Below are 26496 nucleotides of genomic sequence, written 5' to 3'. Positions count from 1 at the left end.
AAAGCCTTGTGCCATTCCAGGTCACTCTCCTTGCTTCAGATTCAGATGCGAGCTTTCAGCTTCCTGCTGCCAAGTCTGACACTTGCTTGCCATGCCTCCCCAGCCATGATGGACTCCTATCCCTCTAGAATGAGAAGCCCCAACAAACACATTCATCCTGAAGTTGCCTTGGTCATGGCACATGGTGCTTTATCACGGCACCAGAAAATAAGCAACATCCTGGCCTCCTGACAGGATCCTCACGCACTCATGTTTGCTGTAGTCACGCCAGCTAAGACATGGAATCAGCCTACATGCCTGTCACCAGGTAAGTGGACTAACAATAATGAAGCCACTTCATCAGCAAAGAAGAAGCTTCTTGTCATCTGCGGAAACATGGTTGGAGAGAGGGGACATATCAGTAAGTGAAGCCAGCTAGACCTAGAGCAGCAAGTACTGTCCACTCTCCCACTTGTGGAAACTAAAAAGAGTCAACTTGAAGGTAGGAAAATGGTTACATGGGACTGGAAATGAGGAATGGTGAAGTGGGTAGCTGCTTGTTATCAGGGCCATTTTATACACGCACGAGTCCTCCAGCAGGCTGAAGTCTTCCCAAGATTAAAAATTTTGATATGTCAAAAAAAAGTTTTTGGTCAAAGAGAGATTTTCCTCATGATCTCATAATCTGCTCATAACCTAAAAACATACATTTGCCCAAAATTTCCTTAGATTGTTACGCAATGGTCATCAAAATCCACCTCTATAAGGCTTCTCAGCCATGGAAAAGAGTATGACAATATTTTTTTGACAAAGTGTTGCTACCTGAAGAGCTGGTTGCTTGTCATTCCTCTTGGGAGACTTTAATCCACTAACTTGCTGCTGTTGCTGCTGCTGTTGCTGCTGTTGCTGCTGCTGTTGCTGTTGTTGTTGTTGCTGCTGCTGCTGCTGCTGTTGCTGCTGCTGCTGTTGCTGCTGCTGAAGGAGGAGCTGCCTTGCTACCTGCAGGGCCTACAAGAAAAAAAATAAAGGGAAAGGCTTCCTTATTACACAGGTCTGGGGACTTCCTGACAAAGAGATCTCAGGAAAAACTCTTCAGGGATGACCCTTACTTTCTCATTTCCAGGCAAAGGAAATGGCACATGAATCTTCTTGCCAGTTTACAGAGAAAACGTTCCAGAATGTGTTTACATTTCCTTTGATTTGGTGAAATTACCCATGATTCCTTAGACGCAGTATCATATGTAAGTAGATACTTCATTCCCATTAAATACTTGCCATGGCATCTGTAAGTATGAATGGCCGGCAATTTGTGGACAGATATTAGAGAGGGATCAGGAGGGATGAGGGAAATTTAAGGCTCAAGGGAAGAGGAAGGGCTCTTATTAGAGATACCATGTCCTGCTGGATTCTTCTTGGGAAAACTTAGGAAGCCAAGTTTTATATATTTTCACCACACCTGCATCCAACTCAAGAGAAAGAGCTAGATAGTAAAGCACAGGAAAATGAGCGGCCACAGTAACAGTTATGCCTACAGACAGCTTACAGCAGATGGACGTACATCTGGAATGACCACCCCGGAAGACGGAGAAGAAAAACCTATGGGCGAGGATATCTCCCAGATGATAGAGGGCTTGCCTAGCACACACAAAGCACTGGGTCTGACTTCTAGTACCAAATGAAATGGGCATGGTGGCATACATGGTCACCCTAGTAACCCTAGCACTTAGGAGGGAGAAGCTAAAAGGTCAAAGTTCAAGGGCATCTTGAGGTGTGTGTGTGTGTGCTCCTAGGACAATGATTATACATAGATGTTCTTCTTCCCAACATTAAAATTTTTGGTTATGGTATCTACAAAATATCTCAGATATGCAAGGTCATTATGAGAGATTGAGTCCAACCTGACCTATCCTATATAGTCCAACAGACAGAGATAAAATAAAAGGAAAGTTTAGCAGGGGTGACTTGTGGGCATCTCACTTTCCACTATGAACCCAAGAACCAAGCTTGTTAGTTTAAATGGCTCTTTCAAGCCTTTTATGGGAAGGTTCTTTTTCAAGGTAGCAGTTATGGAAGTGGTGTAAATTGGCAATCAGACAAGAGGCACACAAAAAGACCTCCAAAGGGTGAACATATGACTGAGTAACGCCCACGCCGGTTTTAAAAAGTTTAAGGGAAGAAAAAAGTATTAGCAGCACAGATATGACCAGTACTTCCTGTCAGAAAGCTGAGTATAAGAACAGTAGAAAGTGCTCTTAATCACTAAACCATTTCTTGAGTCACATATATATGGCCACTTATATTAATTTGTGTCTCAAGGAAAAGGTACACACAGATGTGTTCAATGCCTCAAACAAAATCTGATACTTTGGGCTTAGGAAGTGACCATAAAAGACTGACATGGGAGGGGCTGGCGAGATGGTTCAAAGGTTAAGAGCACTGTTTGCTCTTCCAGAGGCCCTGAGCTCAGTTCCCAGCCACCACATGGCAGCTCACAACCATCTGTAATGTGGTCTAATGCCCTCTTCTGGTGTGCAGGTGTACATGCAAGGACAACACTGTATTCATAATAAATAAATAAATCTTAAAAAAAGAAAAGACTGACACGGTACTGGCTTCCTCAGAGAAGAAGAGCCAGGTTGCTTGAATAGTAAAGTGACAAGCTGAGGGCAGGGTGGGGCAGAAGGCCGGGGCATCTATGAACTGTACTCAGGAAAAGAGGTAAATGAGAAACAGGGGAGGGCTTCCTGCACTTGAGCAGACACCTAGGAAAGGTGGGCTGACTTCCATGACAAGCTCACTCAGCAGAGCTCCGAAAGAAAGGTCTGCTGTTACAAGAACTTTTAGGACAGTTCTTATGACTGAGCTGGGCGCTTGTGTCTAAGAGGTGCAGAGGAGCGAGCGCAGACAAACAGAAGCACTGAACGGCAAGAGACAAAGGGGCACTTTTGTCCTCAGAGGTGGAGGATGCCTGTGTAACCACCTGAGCATCCATCCTCCGCTTCCAGGGTTGGCCATCTGCTACTGAGTGCACCCCAAGAGACCTGCACACAGAGTGCCCAAGCTCTTTTGCCTGGAAAGAGGAGGCACATTTGAGAAAGCCTGTTCGGAAGGAAAGCTGTCTGAGAGGGGCAGCTGGAAGGCAAGACGCCTGGGAGAGTTGTCTGAGACTCCAGCCTGCTGTCTCGGTAGAGGATTCACCATCGCTGGACTCTGGGTTTCCTCGTCTCCTTGGAGACGCTTGGTACAAGCGTAGGCGGAAAAGTGGGCAGAGTGAAGATTTCATTTATATCATATAAGAAAAATAGTCCCCTGTGCAAGGTGCCCGCGGGAGCACATGCCTCCCATACTGTCCGCATTCCCTTAGCTGTTTCACATAAAGCTCCCAGGCTTTTCATCCAGGACAGGAACCTATTCTACACCATAAGCCTTATCATCAGATTCTTCAGGGTAAAGGCTAATCCCAAAAGGAGGCTCCGGCAGTCAGGTAGAAGCAGACTGTAGCAGACACTGGGAGATATTGCAGAGAAATACAGCAGAAAATGAGAAAGACTACCTATGTGCAGTGTGAAGGCAAAGAAAGCCACAACTGCGTGATTTCCCGATTCACAAATTACTAAGAGACCAACCTTTTGGCTTTTAAACAACTGCATTCTCTAAAACCAATATAGGTTATTCCTCATGGGGAAGATATCACCCATGAAAAAGCACTCACACACAGCGTGACTCTCACAAGCACACACATGTATCTTAGCAGAAGGCAGGGAGAGCAACCCCAATCTATATAGTCTATACACTCTAGACGGTTATTATACATTCAGGGTTAACTATAGGAATCTTCAGGCTTACCCCGACAGTTTCAAGTGGGTAAAAGGGTGATTCATATAGTTGATATTTTTAAAAATTATTTTTATATTTCTTTTCTATTACTACTACTACTGTTATTATTATTATTGTGTTGTTGTTGTTACTATTACTACTACTACTATTATTAGCATATATATGATGGGTAGGGTACCACTTGTGGAGGCCAGACGCTATTTTGTGACATCAGTTCTTCCACCTTTACATGGGTTCCAGGGATGGAACTCAACTCTTCAGGCCTGCGGAGCAAGCGCTCTTACCCACCGAGCCATGCTGACAACTCTGTGACGTCTTTTTCAGACCCAACATGGGGTATATGAACTTAATCTGCTCATATGATGAACTCCAGGCTCCCCACATAATTCACATGGAGCCTCACTATGGAAGGGATGGGAAGACAGCAACACAGAAAGGCTGTAGGAATGTGTATGTCTACAAAGGAAATGTCACTGAATCTACTGAAGACAGAAAGGGACAAGGCGAAGCTGTACAGAATGGCTTTTGGGGTTCAGTCCACAAGTGAATAATAGCAGGTAAAGAAATTTCAAGTATTTTAGATAGAGAGAACACAAGCACAGAGAATAAATCATCTGAGCATAAACTGTTACAAATATTCCATGATAATTCTCTTGCCTTATAAAAACGCTAGCAACAGTTGGGGGGAAATATCACTTTCAAAAAAAAATAAACTAAAAACCAGCATGTATCTCAACAAGAATTTTAAGACCTAATTGGTCTGAATGTGTAATATGCTTTGAAATCAGCCACTAAGGGGTGTTTTTGTAAGTTTCGTATTACCTGAGTCTCTGCAATCCAGTGTTTAAGTTGTCCAGGCACAAAAGGGATCCCAAAGCTTTAATGCTTAAGGTTTTGGATTCCACTTGGTATGACAAGACCCACCTGCAATCCCAGGTCTGGGAGGTGGAGAGTCAGGAGTTCAAGGCCACCGCCAGCTAGTATGCTTAGGGTTGGTCTGAGGAAAAGACTGGTCCGCAGCCTGTGTTCAGGATGCTTCCCAAGCACTAGAACTTAACCACCATTTTGAGCCATGATGTGTACCAGCACACATTAACACCCTTTAACTCAGCTTCCAGCACTTGAGCCCTGGAGATGACCTTTATTCTGGTCCCACAGAGAATGAGAAAGGACAGATCTTACTCTCCTAATAGTGGCTCGATGACAACTGAAGAAAAGATTTTCGTGGGCTGATAGAAGATAAAATTAGACTTGCTGGAAATAAACTAAGCGTGTGGATGTGTGTTTGTGTACACATGAGAGAGGGATGGGGAGGACAGGAGGATGATGAAGAAGAAAGAACAGGAAAGGGAGGAAAGGGAAGAGAAGAAAAGGTGAGAGCATTTATGTGCGAGGACATGAATAAATCAAAGAACTTCTCTTTTACAGCACGCAGCGCCTCTGGCTCATGTTCCAGGCCAAGCGCTAATGTAAATAACTTAAAAGGCCCAATCCCATCTCTGGAGACCTTTTACTCTTGGTGGCTCTTCCTGGGCTGGGTTGAATCAACACTTCCTTTATAAAAGATGTGACAATTGCCTGGCACTGGATGACTCTGTGCTGTATTTGAGCGCTGAGATCAGGTTACAATAAAGGCTCAGTTGGAGGGTGTCACCCAGCAGAAGCAGCTGATAAAGCCTGCACTTAGCAACAGCTCTCTGAACTTATAGAAATGGGAGTGCACATGTGCAAAACCTTCACCCAGACAGACTGCCCGGGTGCCCCTTCACTTTGACTCTTCTCTAAGACCCCATCTGCAAAAGGGATCAGAGACACTAAGGTCCAGGGGCCATCACTGAGGTCTACACAGAGCCTGCGAACTGAACTATGGGATGGGTTATTACTTTGCCAGGCTATATTTCCATAGTAACCAGGAACCTGGGCATTTGCAATATGTCTTCATTCCCTGGATTCAAGATGGTTCCATTCTCAACAATGCCTTCGCTTTCTAAGTAAATGAGTGCCATCTGCTTCTTACAAATGATGTTTTACTTAGGCATGTTTACCGTGTTTCAGCTATTTGTGTCTCAGGTTCATAGCAGGTGCTTAGATGAGGGCCTGGTTAATCCTATGTTTAGCATGTTTATCAAGGTAGCAGGTACTCAAAAACATGTTTACCACTTTTAAAGAAATACTAGCATGTTTACATAAAACATAGTTCCTGCAAGCACACACACATACGTACAGCAAGCTGGAGGGGGGAAAGGAAACCTTTCAGAGGAGAGTTTACGTAACACCCTTTGTCGGCTCTCAGATGGGACTGACACACAGAGGGCCTCCAAAACAAACAAACAAGTAACTATCTGAAAAGTTTTGGGTCACAGGCACATACTATAGCCTGTAGCCCAAATTTGGTCCCTCATCTGTTCTGCTGAGTTCCTTCCACAGGAAAGAACCAAGAAACAGCAATGGCTTACAGTGTCTATGGGTTCAACAGCGTTCTGAAGCAGCAAATTCTCCAAATAGGGGTGTGTGTGTGTGTGTGTGTGTGTGTGTGTGTGTGTGTGTGTGGTGTGTTTATGGGGGGTATGCACATACATGTGTTTGCTTACGTGTGCGTGTATAGGTAGAAGCCACACATTTATATAAATCATCTTCCTCAATCACCATCTGCTTATTTTAAGATAGGGCTCCTCACTGAACCTGAAGTTCAGGGATTCAGCAACCCTCAAGGATCGCTTCCCCAGTACAACACCCACTCCTTGCCCAACACTTGGGTGATAGTTAAGAGACAGAACTCGGGTCCCTTGTGTTCCCAGAGCAAAGATTGTGCTGGATGATCCTGACCAGCCCCTCCAAACTGGACTTTTAAAGACATTTTGACTATGCATTACAAATGGAGTCTTGGTTATCACTGAACAATGGGAAAGCAAGCCGATCTCATACCAGCATTCTAGTCACTGGAAAGTAACAGATGTCCAAGGAAACCTGACAATGCAGATGACTGGGAGTATTAGACACATGGGGCAAGAAAGTCCCTCAACAAACCATGAGATCCTGTTACTGATGCTCCAAACAAAACAAAATGTCCTCTCCACAAGTCTGGGCGGGTAACAGTCATGTACCAGAGTCTCTCGGGATGCCCTCACACCAGCCAATACTATCTGCTCTACAATACTCACACAGGGGTATGGACTTCAGACAACCACTTGTAGTTAATCCAGTGGACTCAAATCTCTGTAGCATCTGAAGCATAGTACATCCTCAGATTAACTGGGGGCACTCCTGTGACCTAGCTACTTAGAGGCCGAAGATTTTCTCAGCATCCTCTTTCCCAAAGTCCTGAGAGCTGGGGCAAGTACCCTAAGATTTCTGCACAAGCTTCAACAGTAGAACAATAGACAGGGCATTCTGTGTGGGTTTCCTAAAATGGCACACAGTCTTTGCAAAGGCGATGAGGAGACAGCATGAAGACAGACACAGTGAAAAGTTAGGCCACAAGTCCATCTCAGCAGCATTTCAACTAACACTTCTTGGGAGCATGCCTTTAATCCTCATGCTGGGGAGGCAGAGGCAAGCAGAGCTCTGTGAGTTCTAGAGCAGCCAGAGTAACGCAGATTCTGTCTCAACACAGAAAAAAAATTTAAATATCTTAGAGACGGGCACAGTGGTGAATGCCTTTAATCCCAGCACTCGGGAGGGCAGAGGCAGGCAGATCTCTGTGAGTTCGAGGCCAGCTTGGTCCACAAAGTGAGTCCAGGACAGCCAAGGCTACACAGAGAAATCGTATCTCAACAACCAAGCAAACAAACAAACAAAAGCATCCTACAAGCCACGTGCCTAATGGAGATCTGGGAAGCAGGCAGGGTTGGCCTACCTTGTATTCACCAGCAATTATGACTAACACTTTTTTATTTGGAAGGCACATAGAGGATACTTCCCACCAAAGAATAAGAATTTTCATGAGACTTAAAAAAAAAACTCTATGATCTTCTTGCAAAACTGAGTGAAATAAGTTTTGGAAGCCTGTTTGAAGTCTCATAAGAGAGGTGGTAAGAAAGAAGGAAAATACCAGCCCATTTTCTTCCTCCTCCTCCTCCTCCTCCTCCTCGTCTAAACACGGGAACCTACAACCATCTTGTTGGAGTCCTGGCTGGCTGCTCTTTACTGCAGCCAGTGCCAGACTCTGAGTCACCAGCCAAGGCTCCTGCACCTGAGTTGTCTTTGGAGAGACTTCACTTCAGCATTGCCCAACTGCTAGCCTGCTGAACTCATGGGAGTTGGACAAGATCACAGCCTGGGGGCTACCAGCTTTAGGCAATGCAATCACTAGGGTGAAACATGGGACTCATGTTTATTAGGAACCATCTAAAATGTGGGCTTGGGGGCATCTCTCCAGCAGGCAAGCACAAGGACCAGAGGCCAGATGCCCAGTATCAACACAGAAGTCAGGTACAGTAGCTCAAGTCTGTAATCCAGATACAAGACAGTAGGATCCCTGGATTTCACTAGCCAAGTGGGCCTAGCCAAAACAGCAGGCCCCATGTTCAGTGAGAGATCCTGTCTCAAGAAATACCATAGGGCATGGAAAGATCACTAGGTGGTTGAGAGCACTGACTACACTTGCAGTGGACCCATGTTCAGTTCCCAGTACTCATACGTTGGCTCACAACTGTAACTCATGCATGTGATACACAGACATATGTAGACAAAGCACTGAAACACAAAACAAATAAGAAAAAGAAAGAACATAGACAGTTACAGAAAAAAGATGACACCTGGTATCAATCTCTGACCTTACAAATGGAATAGTTTACACCTCCATGTATACACCAGACACACACACACACACACATACACACACACACACATACACACACACACATACACACACACACATTAAGTAAATAAACATGGGCTTGGGTGTTGCAGGAAGCCCTGCTTTCCCCTTAAAGTCCAGAGGTATTTTTGTTCTGTTAAGTAGCTGAATACATGGTATAGTCCTTCTTTAGTGCTCAAGAGACAAAATACAGGGATCAGATGTGAGGACAAATCGTTGAGGGGATCTATAACTCATGATACTAACCCACTGTTTCCTACTTGTACTTTTTATGAGATTGTGTCTCAGCAACTCATTATGACAAATAAAGATTCACATCTTTTTAGGCCTTAGATTCAGATTTGCTAATGCAGAAGCTTGAAGAAGAGTCTGGCTAAAGTGTGCCTGAAAGCATAGTGGATTTTCCATACTTGACTAAAAACAAATTATGGACATTTTTCTAGAAGGGGTGGGGAGGAAAAAGAGAGGGGGTAAAGGAGATAGAGAAAGAGGAGAGAACAGAGAAAAAGAGAGGCTAAGGAAAGAAGAGAGAGGAAAGAGAAAAGTGAGAAAGGAGAAAGAGTCAGAGACAGGGAAGGGAGGGAAAGGAAGGGGAGGGGAGGAGAGGGGAGGAGAGGGGAGGGAAAGGAAGGGGAGAGGAGAGCTAACACCTGTGAAGGTTTTGCTACCCAAAGGCCTTCTTTCTCTTGCCTAAAATCTGAATTTAAAACGGAGGAGGAAGAGGAGAAAGAAAGGAAAAAAATGCAAAGAGTGAAATGGCTTAGAACAACATTCTAGCTGAGATAGAAAATAAACAGGGGGCTGGAGAGATGGCTCAGCAGTTAAGAGCCCTGGCTGTTCTTCCAGAGGACCCAGGTTCAATTCCCAGCACCCATATGGCAACTCACAACTGTCTGTAACTCCAGTTCCAGGAGATCAGACACCCTCACACAGATATGCATGGAGGTAAAATATCAATGCACATAAAATAAAAATAAATAAATCATTTTAAAAAGAAAGAAAGAGGAAAACAGGCAAATAAAACACAACCAACAGTGAGAAGAGATGCCCAAACAAGAAGGATGCTGAAGTGTTTGAAGGCAAGGAGAAACCCCCCAGTGCTCTCGAGTCTCCTGCACTGCCTAAGGCAGTATTGAAAGCAGCGGTGATGCAGGGCATTGGTGGCACATGCCTTTAATCCCAGCACTCTGGAGGCTGAGACTGGTGGGTCCCTGAGTTCAAGGCTAGCCTGGTCTACTGAGTGAGTTCTAGGACAGCCAGGGCTACACAGAGAAACCCTGTCTTGAGCTCACGAAAAGAAAACAGCAGGGATGCTGTCTGGGTAAAGCTTCTTGGACTGGGGTTACAGTAGGGTGATTGTGCACTGGCCTCAAAAGGGCTGTGAGTCTACTCCCCAGCCAAGACACAAACAACAAAACAGGCCCTAGGACATGGAGAGGAACGGGCCACCAGGGCTATACACAGGGAGCCTAGCTGAAGACAGCCTGGCCACCAGGGACCACACTCTGCTGTGTGCTGTTTCCCTGCTGTTTTATCTCCTGTTCTCTGCCACTCTCAGGGAGGTGGGGAAAGTTTCATAATTCTTGATTCAAAGTGGAAAAACAAAGAATGTGACTTGCTCAAGGTCACAAATGTACTGAGCAGCAGGGCAGAAAAACAAAAACAAACAAACATTGTCTCCAGAGAGCTAGATATTCACACTGTACCCAAGGTCACTGATTAGCTGGCCAAAGATGGCGGTGACCAGGAATCTGGCACATGGACATGAGGTCATGGGGAGACAGAAATGACCTTGGTCCTTTTATGTTCAGGATAGGGGGTGGTCTTTTTATGGTACCACACTTTTGAAATTTACAGCCTTTCTTTCCTCCACAGAAAAAGTTTTGCTTTGTTTTGTTTTGTTTTTCAACCAATCCTCCCACTCCCAGGATGCTCAAGAGTGATGGTCACTCTGGCAGGCCTGCCCACACTTTTGGTTTTCTCTCCTGGGTCATCAGACACCCATCTCCACTCCACCTCTCCTTGCTTGCAAGCCAGTTCCATCAAACAGCAGAGTTTCACGACATCCTCAGACCCAGGAGACCAACACTGCTCTGATCCCAGCAGCAGCCTGAATTCTCCTGCTGTGACAGGAAGCAGGATTTACTGTAAGAGTGTCTTCCTGACATTTCTGCACCCATGAAATCACAACAGTACGGCAGCCTGCACAAGCCCTGCACAGTGATGGCCACACCTGATATGCCAGCGTGGACGGGAGGAGCTTTACAAGCTCTGCACCAAGACGAAGAGCAACAAGCAGTGGTGGCAGCTAAAAGAGGGAGAAGAGTTTTGTATGATGGGCCTCTGATAGGTAACCCAACTCCAAGTGGTCATCTTTAAACACACATATATAAGAGCAACACTAAATGGTCTCAGGAGAGAGAGAGAGAGGCGGGGTGGGGATTGGACGGACGGACAGACGAACAGACGAACAGACAGACAGAGGGAAAAACAGCAATATAGAGGAAGAGGCCATAAATTCAAGGTGGAGTGGGCACGGGAAGAGAAAAGGGGGGTGGGAATATAGTACTCATGTATGAAGTTCTCAAAACATTTACATTTTTATATTTATTTATTCACTTCCTTACTTGCTTGAGACAGGGTCTCCTACATAGCCGTGACTGTCCTGGAACTCACTATGTAGAATCACAGAGATCATCTGCCTCTGCCTCCTGAGTGCTAAGATGAAAGGCATGCACCACCATACCCAGCTAAGTTTCAAAATTCAAAACAACAACAAAACATAACAACAACCCAGAAGCCCTTTCCTAAGGCAAGGCCAAAGAGATCACAGATGGTTTGTGTTTGAGTGTGCATGCCTGTGCATGCATGCCAAGGCTAGAGGCAACCTCAAATGTCACTTCTCAAGCACTTCTCACCTTTGTCTTTGAGGTAGAGTCTCTCACTGGCCTGGAGGTCACCAAATAGGCTAGGCTAGCTGGCCAGGGGGCCCCAGGGACCCTCCTGCCCCAGCCACTCTAACACTGCATTTACAAGTACACATCTCACACTTGGCTTTTAAAACATTTAAAAAGTATTCTTAAATGTGAGATCTGGGGATTAACAATCATTTTAACAACTAAGTTACCTTCCCAGCCTTAGACCACAGGTTTTTTGTTTTTGTTTTTAAGTAACAATTTCCCTGAAGCCTAGTAACAGTTCCTGCACTTGACTGTTTTGTTTTGTTTTGTTTTGTTTTGTTTTTGCTTTTGTTTTGATCATATGTGGTATTTATTACGAAAGTCCCCTGCCTTTTAAAAACAGACACATCATCATCACCAGGAGGGACTGCATCACACAACTTACACAGATCTCATAGAGCCTAGACTGTTTTCTATGTTATACTTTCATTCACCTCTCTGGACACACGTGATCTGGCTTTAAGGGAAAAAGAAATTCCAGTCCCCCCTTCCGTGTGTGTGTGTGTGTGTGTGTGTGTGTGTGTGTGTGTGTGTGTGTGTGTGTCTGGTCTCTCCCCCAGTCCATGTTAATGAGTTTGGGTACATCTTTAGCACAGCATACATGTGGAGGTGAGTGGGCAACCTCAGGTGTCAACCACACCTTGTGCCTTGAGCTACGGACTCTCTGTTATTCTTCCTTCTGAGTATGCCAGGCTATTTGGCCCTTCAATCTGTGGAGGCTCTCCTGTCTTTGCTCCCCATCTTGACCTAATGGCTCTGGAATTACAAATACTTGCTACTGCACTGCACTCTATGTGGATTTTGGGACCTGAGCTTAAGTCATAATGCTGGTATGGCTTGCAAGCACTTTACACAGTAAGCTGTTACCCTAGCCCAGACTTCATCATCATCTTTTTTTTTTTAAATCATCTTCTTAATTAATTAATTTTTATTTTTATTTGGCTGCCCTGGAATTCATTATATAGAAAAGGAGGGGTTCAAAATCAGAGATTTGCTTGCCTCTGCCTCTCCAGTGCTAGGATTAAAAATATGTGCCACCATGCCTGGCATAGCCCTGGTTTTGAATTCATTGTGTATTCCCACACTCTATTATAGTGATATGCTAAAATGTACATATGCTTATACAGACATACACAGATGAATGGTGGATGTAGGAATTATTAAATAGCTACATTCTTAGGCTTTCTCTGAGCCTTGGCCATTGAGGGTAAAGAAGATGGCTTCAAAAGTGCAGGGGACAGGAGGTAGCTCAGCTGGTGTAGCTCACAGCTAGCTGGCTCGAAGCCCTGAGTTTAGTTCTCAGCACCACGTAGAGCAGGCATGGTGATATGTGGAATCTCAGCAATTGAGGGGTATACACAGGAGCTGTTGTTCAAGGACACCCCAGGCTGCACAGCGGCCTCAAGGCCAGCTGGGACTTAGCAGACCTTTATTCCATCCACATCAGAAAGCAGTCCCACCCAGCTGTGCAAGTGCTGTGTGTTTTCACCGCGGAGCACCAAGCAGCGACGGCTCACCGCCGCATTTAATTGTCACCATTCTACGAGGAATCACTATGTGCAGTTAGTAGCAGATGAGAAAACAGAACGTGGGGAAGCTGTAAAGATCATCAGATATGCACACGGAAGGTCCTCGGCAGGGCTGAGGGCATCACATAATGAATAGACGCCGTTAGTGCATTGCACACACAGAAGAATCTATGCAGCTATTAAAAAAAGCAAAGACGCTTTTTGAAAAACAACAGGACTGCCTAGGAGTGAGTGCCAGCAGACAGAGGTGACTGTACTGACAGAGACACCTGATGGAGAACTAAGGGCATCAGTTATCCACTTCCTCAGTGCCAATTCTGTGTCTAGGTTGGTTCTAAACTGCTTCACACCCTGTGGCCAAGGTGGCATGGCTACAGAGAATCCCTCCATAGTCCTGCCAAAAGGGCACCACTGGGCGTGCTCTGTGTCCCATAATGATGCATAGATGTGGCCTTCTTCCACTCACATGGAGATGCAACTATTGGCCTGGCCTGACAGAATCTTTAAGACAAATCAAGGCACATGTAGAGTATGTTGAGGGGGCTGAGAGCATACTAAAAGCCTATCAAGGTCCATGGCTCAGTCAATAAAGTATATGCTATGCAAACATGAGGTCTCAAGCTTGGCTATCCAGAACCTACATAATGGGCGTGCAGGTGACACACGTCTGTAACCCCAGTGTTGAGGGCAAAGGTTGGGAAAGCGAGGCAGGAAGCTGCCCTAGGTCTTTGGTCCAGTTGTTATAGACAGTAGGTGAGCTCCAGGTTTGGTGAGAAACCCTGTCTCCAAAAAGTGGAGTGATCAAATATTATAGTTAACATTAATCTCTGGCCTTTACATACCTATGGGCACACCCACAGTAAGAGGTATAACTAATACACACACACACACACACACACACACACACACACACACACACATACACACGCACACACACTTTAAAAATAAAAATTTTAAAAAAAAGGTTACTCAAAAGCAACTTTCCCTCCCTCCCCTAGGAATGGAATCTGAGCTTCACACAGGCTAGGCCAGCTCTCTACCACTGTGTTACGCCTCCCTCCATCTCAAAAGCAACTATACAGTGAAGTTATTTTTAAAAGATTCTATCCTTATGGCAGATATAGAAGGCAGCAAAAGAAAAAAACTAGATGTGGGGCAGAGGAGGGGTAGCTATTGCTCAAAGAATTTTTTAAAAGTGTCTTTGGAAGACAAAATGAAAACAAACCAGGCAGGGCTGGCAAGGTAGCTCAGCAGTTAACAGCTCATACTGTTCTTCTAGAAGACACAGGCTTGATTCCCAGCACCCAAACTGGTACGTTATAACTGCCCACAGCTCAGGCTCTGAATTCAATGCAAAACCCACTCCTCATCCCCACATATACACATAATTTAAAAATTTAAAGTAAAAGCCTAAAACTAAAGCCAAACAAGAAATGGTAGCACATGCCTGACATCCTTAGTAAATAAAAGTCCAAGGCAAGAGGCTTAGTGTTAGGGTTAAGGCCTGATTTGGGGCGACACAGTGAGACACTGCTTGATATAAAAGTGGCAGGAACATTAAAAACTACAGGGGGCTTGTGAGATGCATAGTTGGGCTCAGGGTTAAGTTCAGGGAGGGACAGTTAAACTTGATCGAGACTCCATGAAGAAACAACGATTTGTTGGGAATTTCGGGGAAATTACTGACCCGTGGAGAATCATCACACCTCTAAAACCAGGCAACCCTGCTTTTGCAAACACGGTGTCTCCACAGAAGCAGCACGCAGGGTGGCTATCTATCAACCGGTCACTGTGCCTGGCCCTGGAGGGCCGCTTTACCACCTGTCAGCTTGTGTGAGCCTGGGCAAGAGACTTAACCTACTCCTGCTGTAGCTTCTTCATCAGCGAGAACAGAAGTAAATTACAGAATCTGTGCCATAGTTAACACAGGAAAAAAAAAGTGACCAAGCTAGGAAAAAAACAATAAAACCCATGTAGGACACCATTGCCTGCCCAGGACACACTGCAAACATGTGATGGCCCGCTGGAAAGACAGGGTCCTAGAATCACGAGAGTTCCTTCTTAAATGTAGAGATTTTTCAGATCGAATTTGCATACCCAGGTTCCAACAAACGTTATTAGGAACCTAAGAATAACCTAAGGAGTGGAGTGGACACTGCAAACTTCTGTCCCTCTGGGGCTCAGAACAGCAAACAGCACCTCATTCTTACTATGTGCTTGGGAGCTACAGAAAGGAGGTCACTGCATCTTGGGGCCTCAGTCACTCAGAACATCCAGGGTAAACAAAACGGTTCACATGTTTCATCCACAAAGTAATAAAAAACATAGCAACTTGCAACTCTGTATAGCTAACAGACTTGTGTCTTTGCAAAGGCAGACTAACTTCATTTGTGTGGGGGGGTGGCGCTTAAGTCGCTAACATCATTTTTTTTTTTTTAGTTTAGGATATACAGCTCATACCGAATATTAAATTTTTTTCAATTACATTCCAACTCTGACCATAAATAGATGAAAATTTAGCAAGACCTGTCCTTAGTGCTCATCACTGTCACATCACAAACTAGCTACACATTCTGGGCCAGTTTCTTTTCAGGGCAGAACATTTTCTCATGAGGTGATCTATAGTCAGAAGAAGCCTGTCTCAGGATAAAAACAAAAAACAAACAAAAAAAAAGCTTTTCCAGTCGCCCATGGGCACGTGCAGTCTGAGTACTCACACAGACACAAACACCTAGGAATTGTAAAACATTTTAACGACAGGACGTTTTTCCCACCTCAAAAGTAGGATCACCTTTTCAGCCTACTGATGTCCCAAGGGTGTTCTGGGTATCAACAAGTTCACATTAGTCAGACATCTTGATTTTTACAAACAAAAGGCCCCGTGGAACTACAAAGTGTGATTATCTAAGCCAGCGACCTTCGTGGAATACCCTAGGTGACAAGCGAGGTGGCAAACAGGCTATGGGTTCCCACTGTTGCCCTCCCAGAAAGCAAAGCTCCCCACAACCCCCCAAGCTCAAGGCAGGGCCAGCCAAGTGGAAGCCATGCTGTCTCTGAACTTGGCTGCACTCTTCCCTTATATAGGCAACGGAGAGGGGATCCCTATGTGTGCATATTTTCAGTTCACATTCCCAAACAGTATAGGCAAACACACAGATTTCAGCTGTGATTTACAGGGCTGCCTCTGCCTGGGCCAGTCACCAGGTTAGGACCACGCACATCCCTGCTATAGGACGAGACTGAATGAGGGTGAATCTTTGAGAACCCTGCTTCCTTTTGTACAGAAGGTGCTGGCAGGTATGCCTATGCCTGGGAAATGTCGGCAGGCAACCATATCAATCAACCCCATTTGAAAACTGAAAGGATAAAATGAAAAGAGAATATTAGCTGGCTTGTTTTTAAGTCTACCCTGAATCTAGGCTTGGGGCTTTCCCCTGGACACTGGAGTACGTGCAAGAATGTAACAATCTTTAAGACTGTGGAAAATATATTATTGCAGAGTCTAGTATAACAATATTAGAATATGTATGTATGAATACACACACACATACACACACACACACACACACACACACACACACACACACACACACACACCATTTGGCAGTGCTGGGGATTCTATTCTGTGCCTTATGTATGCTAGGCAAGCACACAACTGTTTCCAGCCCTAAAAGGAAGTTTTGAGGAACACAAAGGCCCATGTAGACCTTTTCTCTCACAGCATATGACAGCTTTTAGGGAGGAGCCAAAGACTGCCTGGCATTAAGCTATGGTCTTCCCTAGCCATCGACACTAAAGATCCACTAAAGAGCTGCGCTGTTGGGGGTTGACATCTCAAACCCCCAAGACAGCCTGTGGATGACAGGCCAGGGGATGCATATACCAGAGGCCCTGTGCTCAAACCCCAATCCCGGAAAAAGACAAACATCCCTGATACGTAAATAAGTAAGTGTTTGCTTTCACCAAAACTGTAATAGCTATTCATCATCGCCATGGGGTTCCTATTAAAGTGAGCCACAACACAGCATAGTGTGGTGCCACTGAGTCAGGCATCTAGGCCTTCCAAGCCATTGAACAACTAGTCCTGGGAAAGAGTATCCATCCACTGTCAAATCCATCCTTACTACAAAGCCTGGCAAAGTATCAGAAGGAAATTTAAAAGAAGGGGGGGGAACAAAGAGAGAGAGAGAGAGAGAGAGAGAGAGAGAGAGAGAGAGAGAGAGAGAGAAAGAAAGAGAAGAAAGAGCTCCTGAGCCTGAAGGGTTAACTCACTTGTCTTTTTTTTTTTAAAAGGGAGGGGGGGTCAGGGATGGAGGGGGAATGTATAATTTCTTTTTATCCTAAAACAATGCATTTATTATTTTCTATGTATCTGGTAAAGGGCATGGCTTTCAGAGTGGAAAACAAAACAGACTCTGGTCACATGTTTATTTGCCTCGCCTCCTCCCTTCCCTTCTGATAAATAATCAAACATGCCATCCAGAAAAAACAAAATCAGCGAGCTGGGAAATTCGATGGTCATCAAACAGGCTGAGATAGCGAGAAAAGCAGCCCACTGTTCCCACACTGCTGCTGGGCCCCCACACCTACACCAACATCTGGGTAAACAGCCCCGCTCACTCTTTCCATCTTCCCTACAATCACTCCTACTGTTAAACAAATTGTCCTTAAGGCAGTCGGCACAAACATTTTTTTTTCTCTCTCTCTCTCTCTTGCAAAGCAGAACAACTTCTGGACATTAAAAAAAGCCATCTCGGCCACAGCAGTGCACACAGAAACAGAGACCTGTTTATTTGTGGAGCTGTTTCTCCTATTAGACACTGTACAACTAAGAAGATCCTACTTCTTTCCCTAGCCTAACAGATGCTGTTGAAAATATTGAAGTGTATAGATATTTAGTCTGAGGACTAACCAAGTTCAGAATAACAGCAATTCTCCTAAGATCAAAAGAGCCAATTTTCTACTTCCTGTCTATTCCCTCATCAGTACATAGCTTAAAAAAAAAATAACACCTGGCTTGCCAATTATAGCGAAGCCTAAGAACAGGGCTAGAGGCGGGTGGAGAGGGAGGGGAGGGAGGCCAGAGGGTGGACCAGGGCAGGAAAAGGTGGAACCATTTGTAAAAGCTCATACCATGTGTTTGAAAGTCATTTCTCCTGAAGAGCCCAGGAGTAGTGAGGCTCTGCCAGCCCCGGTGCCTGGGCTTGCTACCATCGTAACTAGCCAGAGTGAGAATAGTCAGAAGAGGGTCCGACATCAAAGTTAACGACCATTGCTGGAAGCAAGGCAGGCTCTTTCTCTTCGAAGCCCACTCCGTTTAAACAATGGTAATTTGAATGAGATAATGACCGTGCGTGTTTCGGCAGTCTGACTTTTATTGGCATGAAATTGGTACAAATATTATCAAGACTGATTCGCCCATGATGACGGTTTCATGATGTCAAGCTCCTAGGACAACTCTGCAGAGTGTCACAGACACCCGTCCCCACACTCTCTCAGGGTTTGAGATAACATAATAGGGAGGGGGGAAAAAGCAGGCGGCACATACAAGCAGAGGGAAAGTTACAATCTGCATTCAGCCTGTAAAAGTGTCTGGCAACACTGGCTGGTTCTTCCTGATTGGAGCCAAAGCCACATGTGAAATCAAGAGAGAATTAACAAGGAGTTATCAGCATTCCACGTCCTCTCAAATCTCTACGGTGAAAAAAGGGAGAAGAAGAAAAAAGCTTAGCTGAAGAGAAGAGGAAGGGAAGGAAACACAGTAAACAGCAACTGAAAGCATCTCACAGTTTGCCCTTTACAGCCTGTCTGCCCAAGCAAATATCCTAGCTTAAAAGTTTAGCCCATTGAAAATGTTCTTTTTTTTTTTTTTTTACCCCCCACTCTGGACACTTACAGAGAAAAAGAAGAGTTTGACAGAGTGAGTCCACGCCGGCTGCCTTTGCAGTTCCGTCTTGCTGTGGATGAGCTCGGGCTGCTTCTGTGAAGCGGGGGTTTGCCGAGTGGTAAAAGAGATGTTTGAATAAACAGGAAGTGCTGAGGGGCTGAAGCACACTCGAGGAGAGAACGCACTGGAACACTGCCCTTTGTAGGCAACCTCAGGGAGGGCTGTCTCCACAGTAGCTGGCTGGGCTCTCACTCAATGACAAGGAAACCACAAGAAATTCCTCAAGTAATTCTTCACTTTCAAAGCTGGGAGATCAGTTGGAGCTTGCAGGTAATTTTCAAAGTTGCACGCAGCACTTAAAGAAATCTATTAATGTTCAACGTATCTAAATCACCCCAGGATAGCAAGCAGGGACACAGCACACATGGTGTGCCCTGCAGACCAAACCCTAGCCAAACACAGCTCCTGCACGCAGGCAAGTGCACACCAACAGGGTTTCAGCAAACCTGTTCGTGAGATATTTTTTGTGGTGACATTTACATAGGCAAGATGAAAAAGAGAGAGAGAGAGAGAGAGAGAGAGAGAGAGAGAGAGAGAGAGAGAGAGAGAGAGACAGACACAGAGAGAGAGAGAGAGAGACAGAGAGAGAAAGAGAGAGGGAGAGAAAATATTCAGACTTTGCTGACCTTAGAGGATTTGGTCACACATATTTGTAAAAAGCATCCAGCATGTGCCCTCTATCTGGTTTGATTGCTTTTCCTTTGTATCAACCTCCTCTGCTATCAGGGGAAACTACCCGTCTATTGCGTGGCACCCACTTGCCCACTGGGACACTCCTTCCACTGTCCTAAACTGATTATTGCGGTCCTGTCGTCAGTCACCAGTAGAACCTGACAGGCACCATTAAAAAAGTGAACGGCAGGAGGGGTGGCAGGTCAGCTTGAAAAATGAGAGGAAGAGTCCAACAGCCACATTCAACTGAAAACAAGGAGACTGCGAAGGCTTCCTTTCTAAAACGTACTGCCTCTGTGGCTGAGTTCCCCTGCCCCAGAAGCGTCTGATTTGTTATTGAGCGCAGAACGCTGGCCTGTCTGTCAGGCAGGTGCTAATACTCGGCTAAAATAACTCATTGGGAGCTGTCAGTGAGATGTTTACATAGGCCCCAATCTTTTCTTCATAGAAGGATTTTTTTTTTACTGGAATTCATCTTCTTTTGATCTCACATTCAAAGCAACGGCAGCTTGATAGACATTCAAGTCTGAAAGCAAATCCAGACGCTGAAGATAAACCGCCAGAATATGACAGGCAGAAGCATCTAAAGCTTACAAAAATGAAGAGAACAGCATGTCGCCCGAGTATTACAATAGCAGAAATCAAGAGACATATTAGGTGGAACTGATCAGCCACAAACAGTTCAAAAGGCAGATCACAGAAACAGGACTAGGCGAGGGACAGGGAGGGGGGGGGGTGCACGGGGGTGGGGGCGGGGTCAGTCTGTTTTTTTCTGCCTCACCTCATTCCTAAGCCTCCACGTGTGCCTCTTCCCTGCAGAGGTTCTTCTCTAACTGGGCTGGTCCATTTATAGAGGTGCTAAAGTGTTTGCCTACAATCTGTTTCAAGGGGCAGGAGGAAGAGGAAGGTTCGTACCTAGCCCCCCTGAACTACGGTGTACTGCCATTCCTGCTTCAGTTCCCAAATGCCTGGCCCAGGAGGAGGGCAGTCAGGAGGCTCTCCTGCAGACTAAGCAGCGATGGGGCTAGCATGCTCCTAAGATGAGCAGGCAGTGACTAAATGCAAGAGCCCCACCTGCAGTCACACATGTGGTCAGGCTCCTCCAGTCCCAGAGAGATGTCACTCTTCCAACCCTAGGAGCTTTGAAGCCTAGTAGGCCAGGCTCTTAGTGGGATTATTGTAAGAACTCTTTCCTGGGCATAAAAAATGTTTAAGAAATTTTTCTTAGAGGCATACAATTTTTAATTTTTTAATGGTGTCCCTTGTGACACCAGAATTCTACAAAATTTACCCTGTGCTTCTTTCAAAATTGTGAGTTTCTTCTGGGACTGGAAAATTGGGATTCTCTTTTTCTTTTTCATACTGTACTAGGCTTTTAAAAGTTACTTCATTTCTGTCCTTCTCCCTCCCTCCCTCCCTCCCTCCCTCATTCCCCCTCCCTTAAATCCATAGTAAGCTCTCAGGAAAATATGGATTTAAAAATATACAATTTTCAAAGATGTAATCAGTTTATGGTTTGCTTTGTACCAGCAGGATTCCTGGGTAACTGAGATACAAATGTGAAAACAAACTATGAGGAGCAAGGCTGGTACACCGTGAGGCCCTCAGCAGTCAGCAATGTCCACATGAGATCTGCCTTTCAAATATATCATCAGTTTATCGACAAAAACATCCCTTACGAAACCATGCTATTATAAAGATTACGGTAGCCTCATCATCTTACCCAGCTGCATAGAGACCCTTGGGAAAGAAATGGGGCAGGCTTTTGCTAGGGAGCAAGCTCAAACAGCTCCACTGGGAGGTCCTTTAGCTATGACAGGTCAGGAGGATGACACTGTTAGAAACTCCAGAAGGTCCTTGGCAACAGTGGTCAGTGGCTACCACTGGTAGACAGGTATGTGTGAATTCAACAATGGCGCTGAACAGCCACACAGGGGGCAGTGTTAAAGTCCCTTTGCAACAGGGATGGGCCCAGAGGCTTGAGATGGTATGTCTTAGGAGTACAGCAGTCCAATCCTGGGGGCCAGTGTCCAGGTCCAGTTCTTAAACCCTTTTGGGTGTGTCAACATGTGGAGTATCAGGCTTGCCACATGTTTGACTTGGGGGTAAATATTTTGTACACTTTTTACATAAATATTTTTTCTGTTTTGTTCACAATCAAAACATGTTGTATGTTCACAGAGTTTGTAAATATTTTCCTCCTTTTACAACAATAATACCCTTTAAGTCAAAACATGTTTACATTTATTTTGTCAAAACAAATCCTTAGTTCAAAACAACATGATGTGTTGTCAGCATAGTTTCCAGGTTACACAAGAAACATTCCTAACACAACAAACAAACAAACAAACAACAGCAAACTCCATCATCTCTGCCCCATTCCAAAGACATGTCTTATACCCAGACTGGACGATTTTGCTTTCAATTGTTCTAGATCAAACAAGTTAGACTCCTATATTATTCTGACACCACCAACAGAGGAGCAATGTAGCTGCTTTCAACATTTACTCCCCAAATTTCTCAACTTCGATATTCCACATTACTGTAATTTACCCCCAAACAAGGGAGGTTTACCATAAAAGTGAAATGCAATTTCCCTTGTAGATTAGAAAATAGATTTTTTCCTCCACAAAGAATGCAGTTGCCTCCACTTTGATGCAAGATGTAACATTCCATTCTTGGGACATTAAAGCTCTTAAAAAAAAAAACAACAAAAAAAACTGCCAAGTAAGAAGGCCTTCATTAGTATAATTAAATGACTGTTGGGCTTTTTTGATATAAACAACTTTTGAGATGTCATTTTAAAACCTCATAATAACACCATTAAAGAACTCCCATTTTTAACAGGGAGACTGCCTGTTCAGGGCCATGGAATGGTAGCCATGCTTCAGGCCCCTCCCTCTCTCCCCTTTCAGACTTCTGCTGGACTTGAATGTCACCATAGACCTTGAATCTTTGAATGTGAAATGGCTTCACTAATTGCTTTAATTGCTTGAAGATGTGCAGGCAGGTGAAACCCGATCTGGCAGCCACTGTAGAGACCAAGAACAACACTGGAATGTTGACACAGTGGTTTGATTTTAACAGACAGAAGGGCCGAGTTTAAGACAGCAAGAACACAGCTAATTGGTGACCTCTTAATGTAGTCCTCCTCTAAAATAAAATAAAATAATAATAATAATAATAATAAGGACACACAACCAAATCCAATGTCATGTTCTGAAAGGGGATATCCTAAAAACCAAGGTTATTACCCAGTACCTGACATTTCTACCCCAAATGCTACACTTAAGAAAATTAAAAAAAAAAAAAAAAAGTACTTTATATGTCAGTCACCTTCTAAACAAGCTAGGGCTCTATGGTATTTTTAAGTAAGCACATTAATTTAAATTTTAAACTGCGTATTTTTCCAGTAGTATAAGATTCCCTTGTCCCTTAGTGGGGAAGGCTTACGTGCCCCCCTCACTTCCAGTTAGGGCTTCCCATCTCTTGCACTTTGATTATAGAGTTGAGGCCAAACTCTTTCACACCCACGTTACGCACAAAAGTCCATCTCCTTCCTGCTTGTCCTCTTGTTGTGTGACCTTGGGGTCTGCTTCTCATGAGGAGGGACTCAGAAGGACCGTGGACTGGCCATTCAACAGTGGCGGCCATACTGCCTTGATGTTTTAATGGCTTCAAGTGGACACCAAGGTCTGTCTTCTAATGGGGGCACACATATAATCAGTGTATGACAGGAAATGTGTGTATGTCATAGTCAAACCCACAAAGGTTAAGAAGGAACAGGCTTATAAAGGTGACTAAATATTCTTTATATATGCAGTAGATACACACATAAATATAAGTTCACGCATGTGTGTGTATGTAGACAGATATCCTGCGCATATGTATATACACATACATACAGGATTCACCTGTGTAGGAATACTTCAAAGTAGTTATGAATAGTTCGCTGCTGCAGAAGGGAAAAGTGTCAGAAAATGACACAAGGAGTTTAGGGTTAAGCTAGGCAATTTGGGGCAACAGAGAAGCCTTGTAAATGAGTTCAGACAAGGAGGTTCTCCTCCATACAGCAGGGAGCATTGTGTAAGTACTGTTTAGGGAAGTAACGCTGCCCATTAACTTGTGACAAAGAAATACAAATTGCAGGAGGAAAGAAAACAGGAATAAAAGTCCTTTTAAAGCCATAAACAGTTTTAAATGCTATAAGCTATGTAATAAACTTAGAAGTTTCTTTGCCCGAATGATTTGTTCCCCAAACAGCAGAGACAAAATAGTGAAACCAAAATACTTGCATAAAATAGCCTTTTGAACCATAGCTGCCCTGCACATATTCATCAACACATACACCCTTTCCTTAAAAGTGAAATTCGCTGCCTGGTAAGAAGTAATGCCCTTCCCTCTGAGAAAAGAAGGGAAGACAGTATCCATTTAAACATTACATATAAACTAGTCCAAGCCAGCGAGAGGTACACAGAGGGAAAAGTAAACAGGCCCCACTGCCTACCCCCAAAATAGTTTCCCTTTGAAAGCTCTCAGCAGTGAGTGCCTGGTACGGCGGCGGAGGGCTGCCCTGTGAGCTGGAAGGGTCAGCAGAGCTGTGCTAAGCTGACAGGTTCAGTTTACAGCGGCCAGGACTTTGTTTGGATATACTGGCCTTGCTCACCGCCAGCTTAACAACAGATGGCTAGAAAACTTTCATTATGTTGCACAGGACTGAACTGCAAACAATCCAGAAAACTGTGAAAAAGTTTAACTCCCTCTGAACCAATGTGCCAGAGCCCACACAGGCCTCGGGGCTTGCAGAAGCAGGCTGAAGGCAGAACCTGCCAAGCAGAGCTCAGCAGAAACCACCCTTTGAGGCTGGTGAGCTATGGAGAACTACCAGAGGCTCTATTTTAACCGTTCCAAGGCCAGGCCTTATAAGGTGCTGTACCCATTGTGCCTTCTTGGATTTTATTTTCCCAAAATGCGGCAACAGACTTTCTTCCCCTTCACAGAGAAAGATCTTCCAGACAATTCCCAATTCCCAAGCTCCCTTCCTGCCGCCCCTTTCCTCAGGAAGCTGGCGGGACTGCATCAGTCTCACCCCAACACCTAGATTTAAATACGACTTACCCAAATCTGTGTATAATTTAAATATTCATTAAGCCGATTCAATCCCACCGAATCCTAGTCTCTTCTAATGCATGGAGACAGGTTATAAATACACCTCCAAAGGTTTAATTCAATTGGCAATTGGAGAGGTCTTATCACTAGAAATGTGTTATTTTCCTATTATTCAAGAAATGAACAAATGTGTTTTCCACAAATGTATTTTAGAAGCTACCCTTTGCTGTTATTGAAAGAAAATTGTGTTTATGACTCCTTTAGCATAGTGTAAACTCATAAACGTCAACAGAGAGTACAAGGAAAACTGTCAACTAAATATTGTTTCCTTCACGAGCTGTTCTTCCAAGTCAATTACGCCTTTCAACTTCTGGGGCATTGTATGATAAACTGGCAGTAAAAATCATTCACATTAATATACCATGGTGCCTTGCCTGCAAAAGGTAATTAAGGAAGTAAATGACTCATAAGAATAGACATATTAGCTGCAAAATGAAAGGCAACTGAGCTGCCACATAAAAATATGTACCATTAAGATACCGCATTTTCATATTCCTGTAATCAGCGGCACTAGACTAATGCTTATTTAATCCAGTTCTGAGCTAAGTCCATCAACAACTGTTTTTCGCTGTTTTCTCCTTGACTGAACATTATGAGAGCAGGTTTGGAATAAATACTGCAATGAGATTTTTGCATACTCAATTGAAGAACAGGTTTTTACATTTTAAAATCTATTTTTCTTTCCCTGAGAAATAGAACATTAAAAAAAAAAAACCTGATTACTGGTGGAAAAAAAATTACACATAGCGAGTTAGACCTGCCTCCTCACCAGGTAGGGCATCTGGGGGAAGAGATATTTGTTTCTACATTCACCTTTTCTGGCAGTTGTGAGCACTGGGATGTCAGGCCAGACCCCTGCTTCCTTTATGAAGCTCTCTTGTTGATAATGTCGTTCACTACCATTATGGCGCCATGGGCAACTCATGCTTTAGCCAAAGTGGAAGGAGACAGAGAGCAAGAACTGAGTGTGTGGGGTTGATGGCGGAGACCCCACCATAGCCCATTGGTCCTGGTGTCCTTCCAGAGCTAGCCACCTGACAGACCTCAGGGAGAACTGAAACTCGCTGCCCCCACGCCTGCTTCTCCACAGCCTTTTATTTCAAAACATGCTCAACAGCACCCCCTAGCCCAGCCCCAGAACAACCTTTTCTATTTAGTGAAGTCTGAGGTCATTTTGTGGAGGCAAAGTTACTCACCTTTCTTTCCCACTGCAACCGTGACCCTCATCAGCTATAGGGGCCAGTCATGGGTACTGGGAATAAAAAGGCCAGAGACACACCATGGCTGTGGGGTTTCCTGGGTGGAGAAGAAATGCCCACTTTTGTGAGATTGGAAGTTTCTGCTGGAACTGATTCAATTCAGATTCAGTTTGGGTGTCGGTTTCTATAACTCTGACTATTTCTCCCTTACCCCAGGGTAGCAGTAAAAATTGGTGTACAAATTATTGCAGGCATCGACCCTCTGTAAAATTTGTTGACAAGGCACCCACAGTCACTCAGCAGCCTCTAAATGCTTCTAGACAGAGTCTACAAACGTACTAAGAAACCATAAAGAGATCTTATATTGTTCACTTTCTGGAAGAAA

At 44.5% G+C, this 26496-nt stretch overlaps 1 protein-coding gene across 14 annotated transcripts in view; it reads right to left on the bottom strand.

Annotated features, from left to right (window-relative positions):
- FOXP1 (forkhead box P1) overlaps window positions 1–26496 on the bottom strand; it is a 606995-nt gene that overhangs the window by 151080 nt on the left and 429419 nt on the right. For 13 of the 14 annotated variants that reach the window (XM_084764905.1, XM_084764900.1, XM_084764899.1 and 10 more), the window contains one exon: window positions 802–987. In XM_084764905.1, coding sequence (XP_084621031.1) covers window positions 802–987 — 186 coding nt within the window. Of the gene's footprint in view, window positions 1–801; window positions 988–19020; window positions 19149–26496 lie in introns of those variants that run through there. The other variant, XM_084764903.1, reaches the window with a different exon arrangement.

The sequence above is a fragment of the Acomys minous genome (assembly GCF_964271855.1).
Source record: "Acomys minous genome assembly, chromosome: 17".
Lineage (NCBI taxonomy): Eukaryota > Metazoa > Chordata > Mammalia > Rodentia > Muridae > Acomys > Acomys minous.
This window is presented reverse-complemented; position numbering and strand designations above follow the sequence as displayed.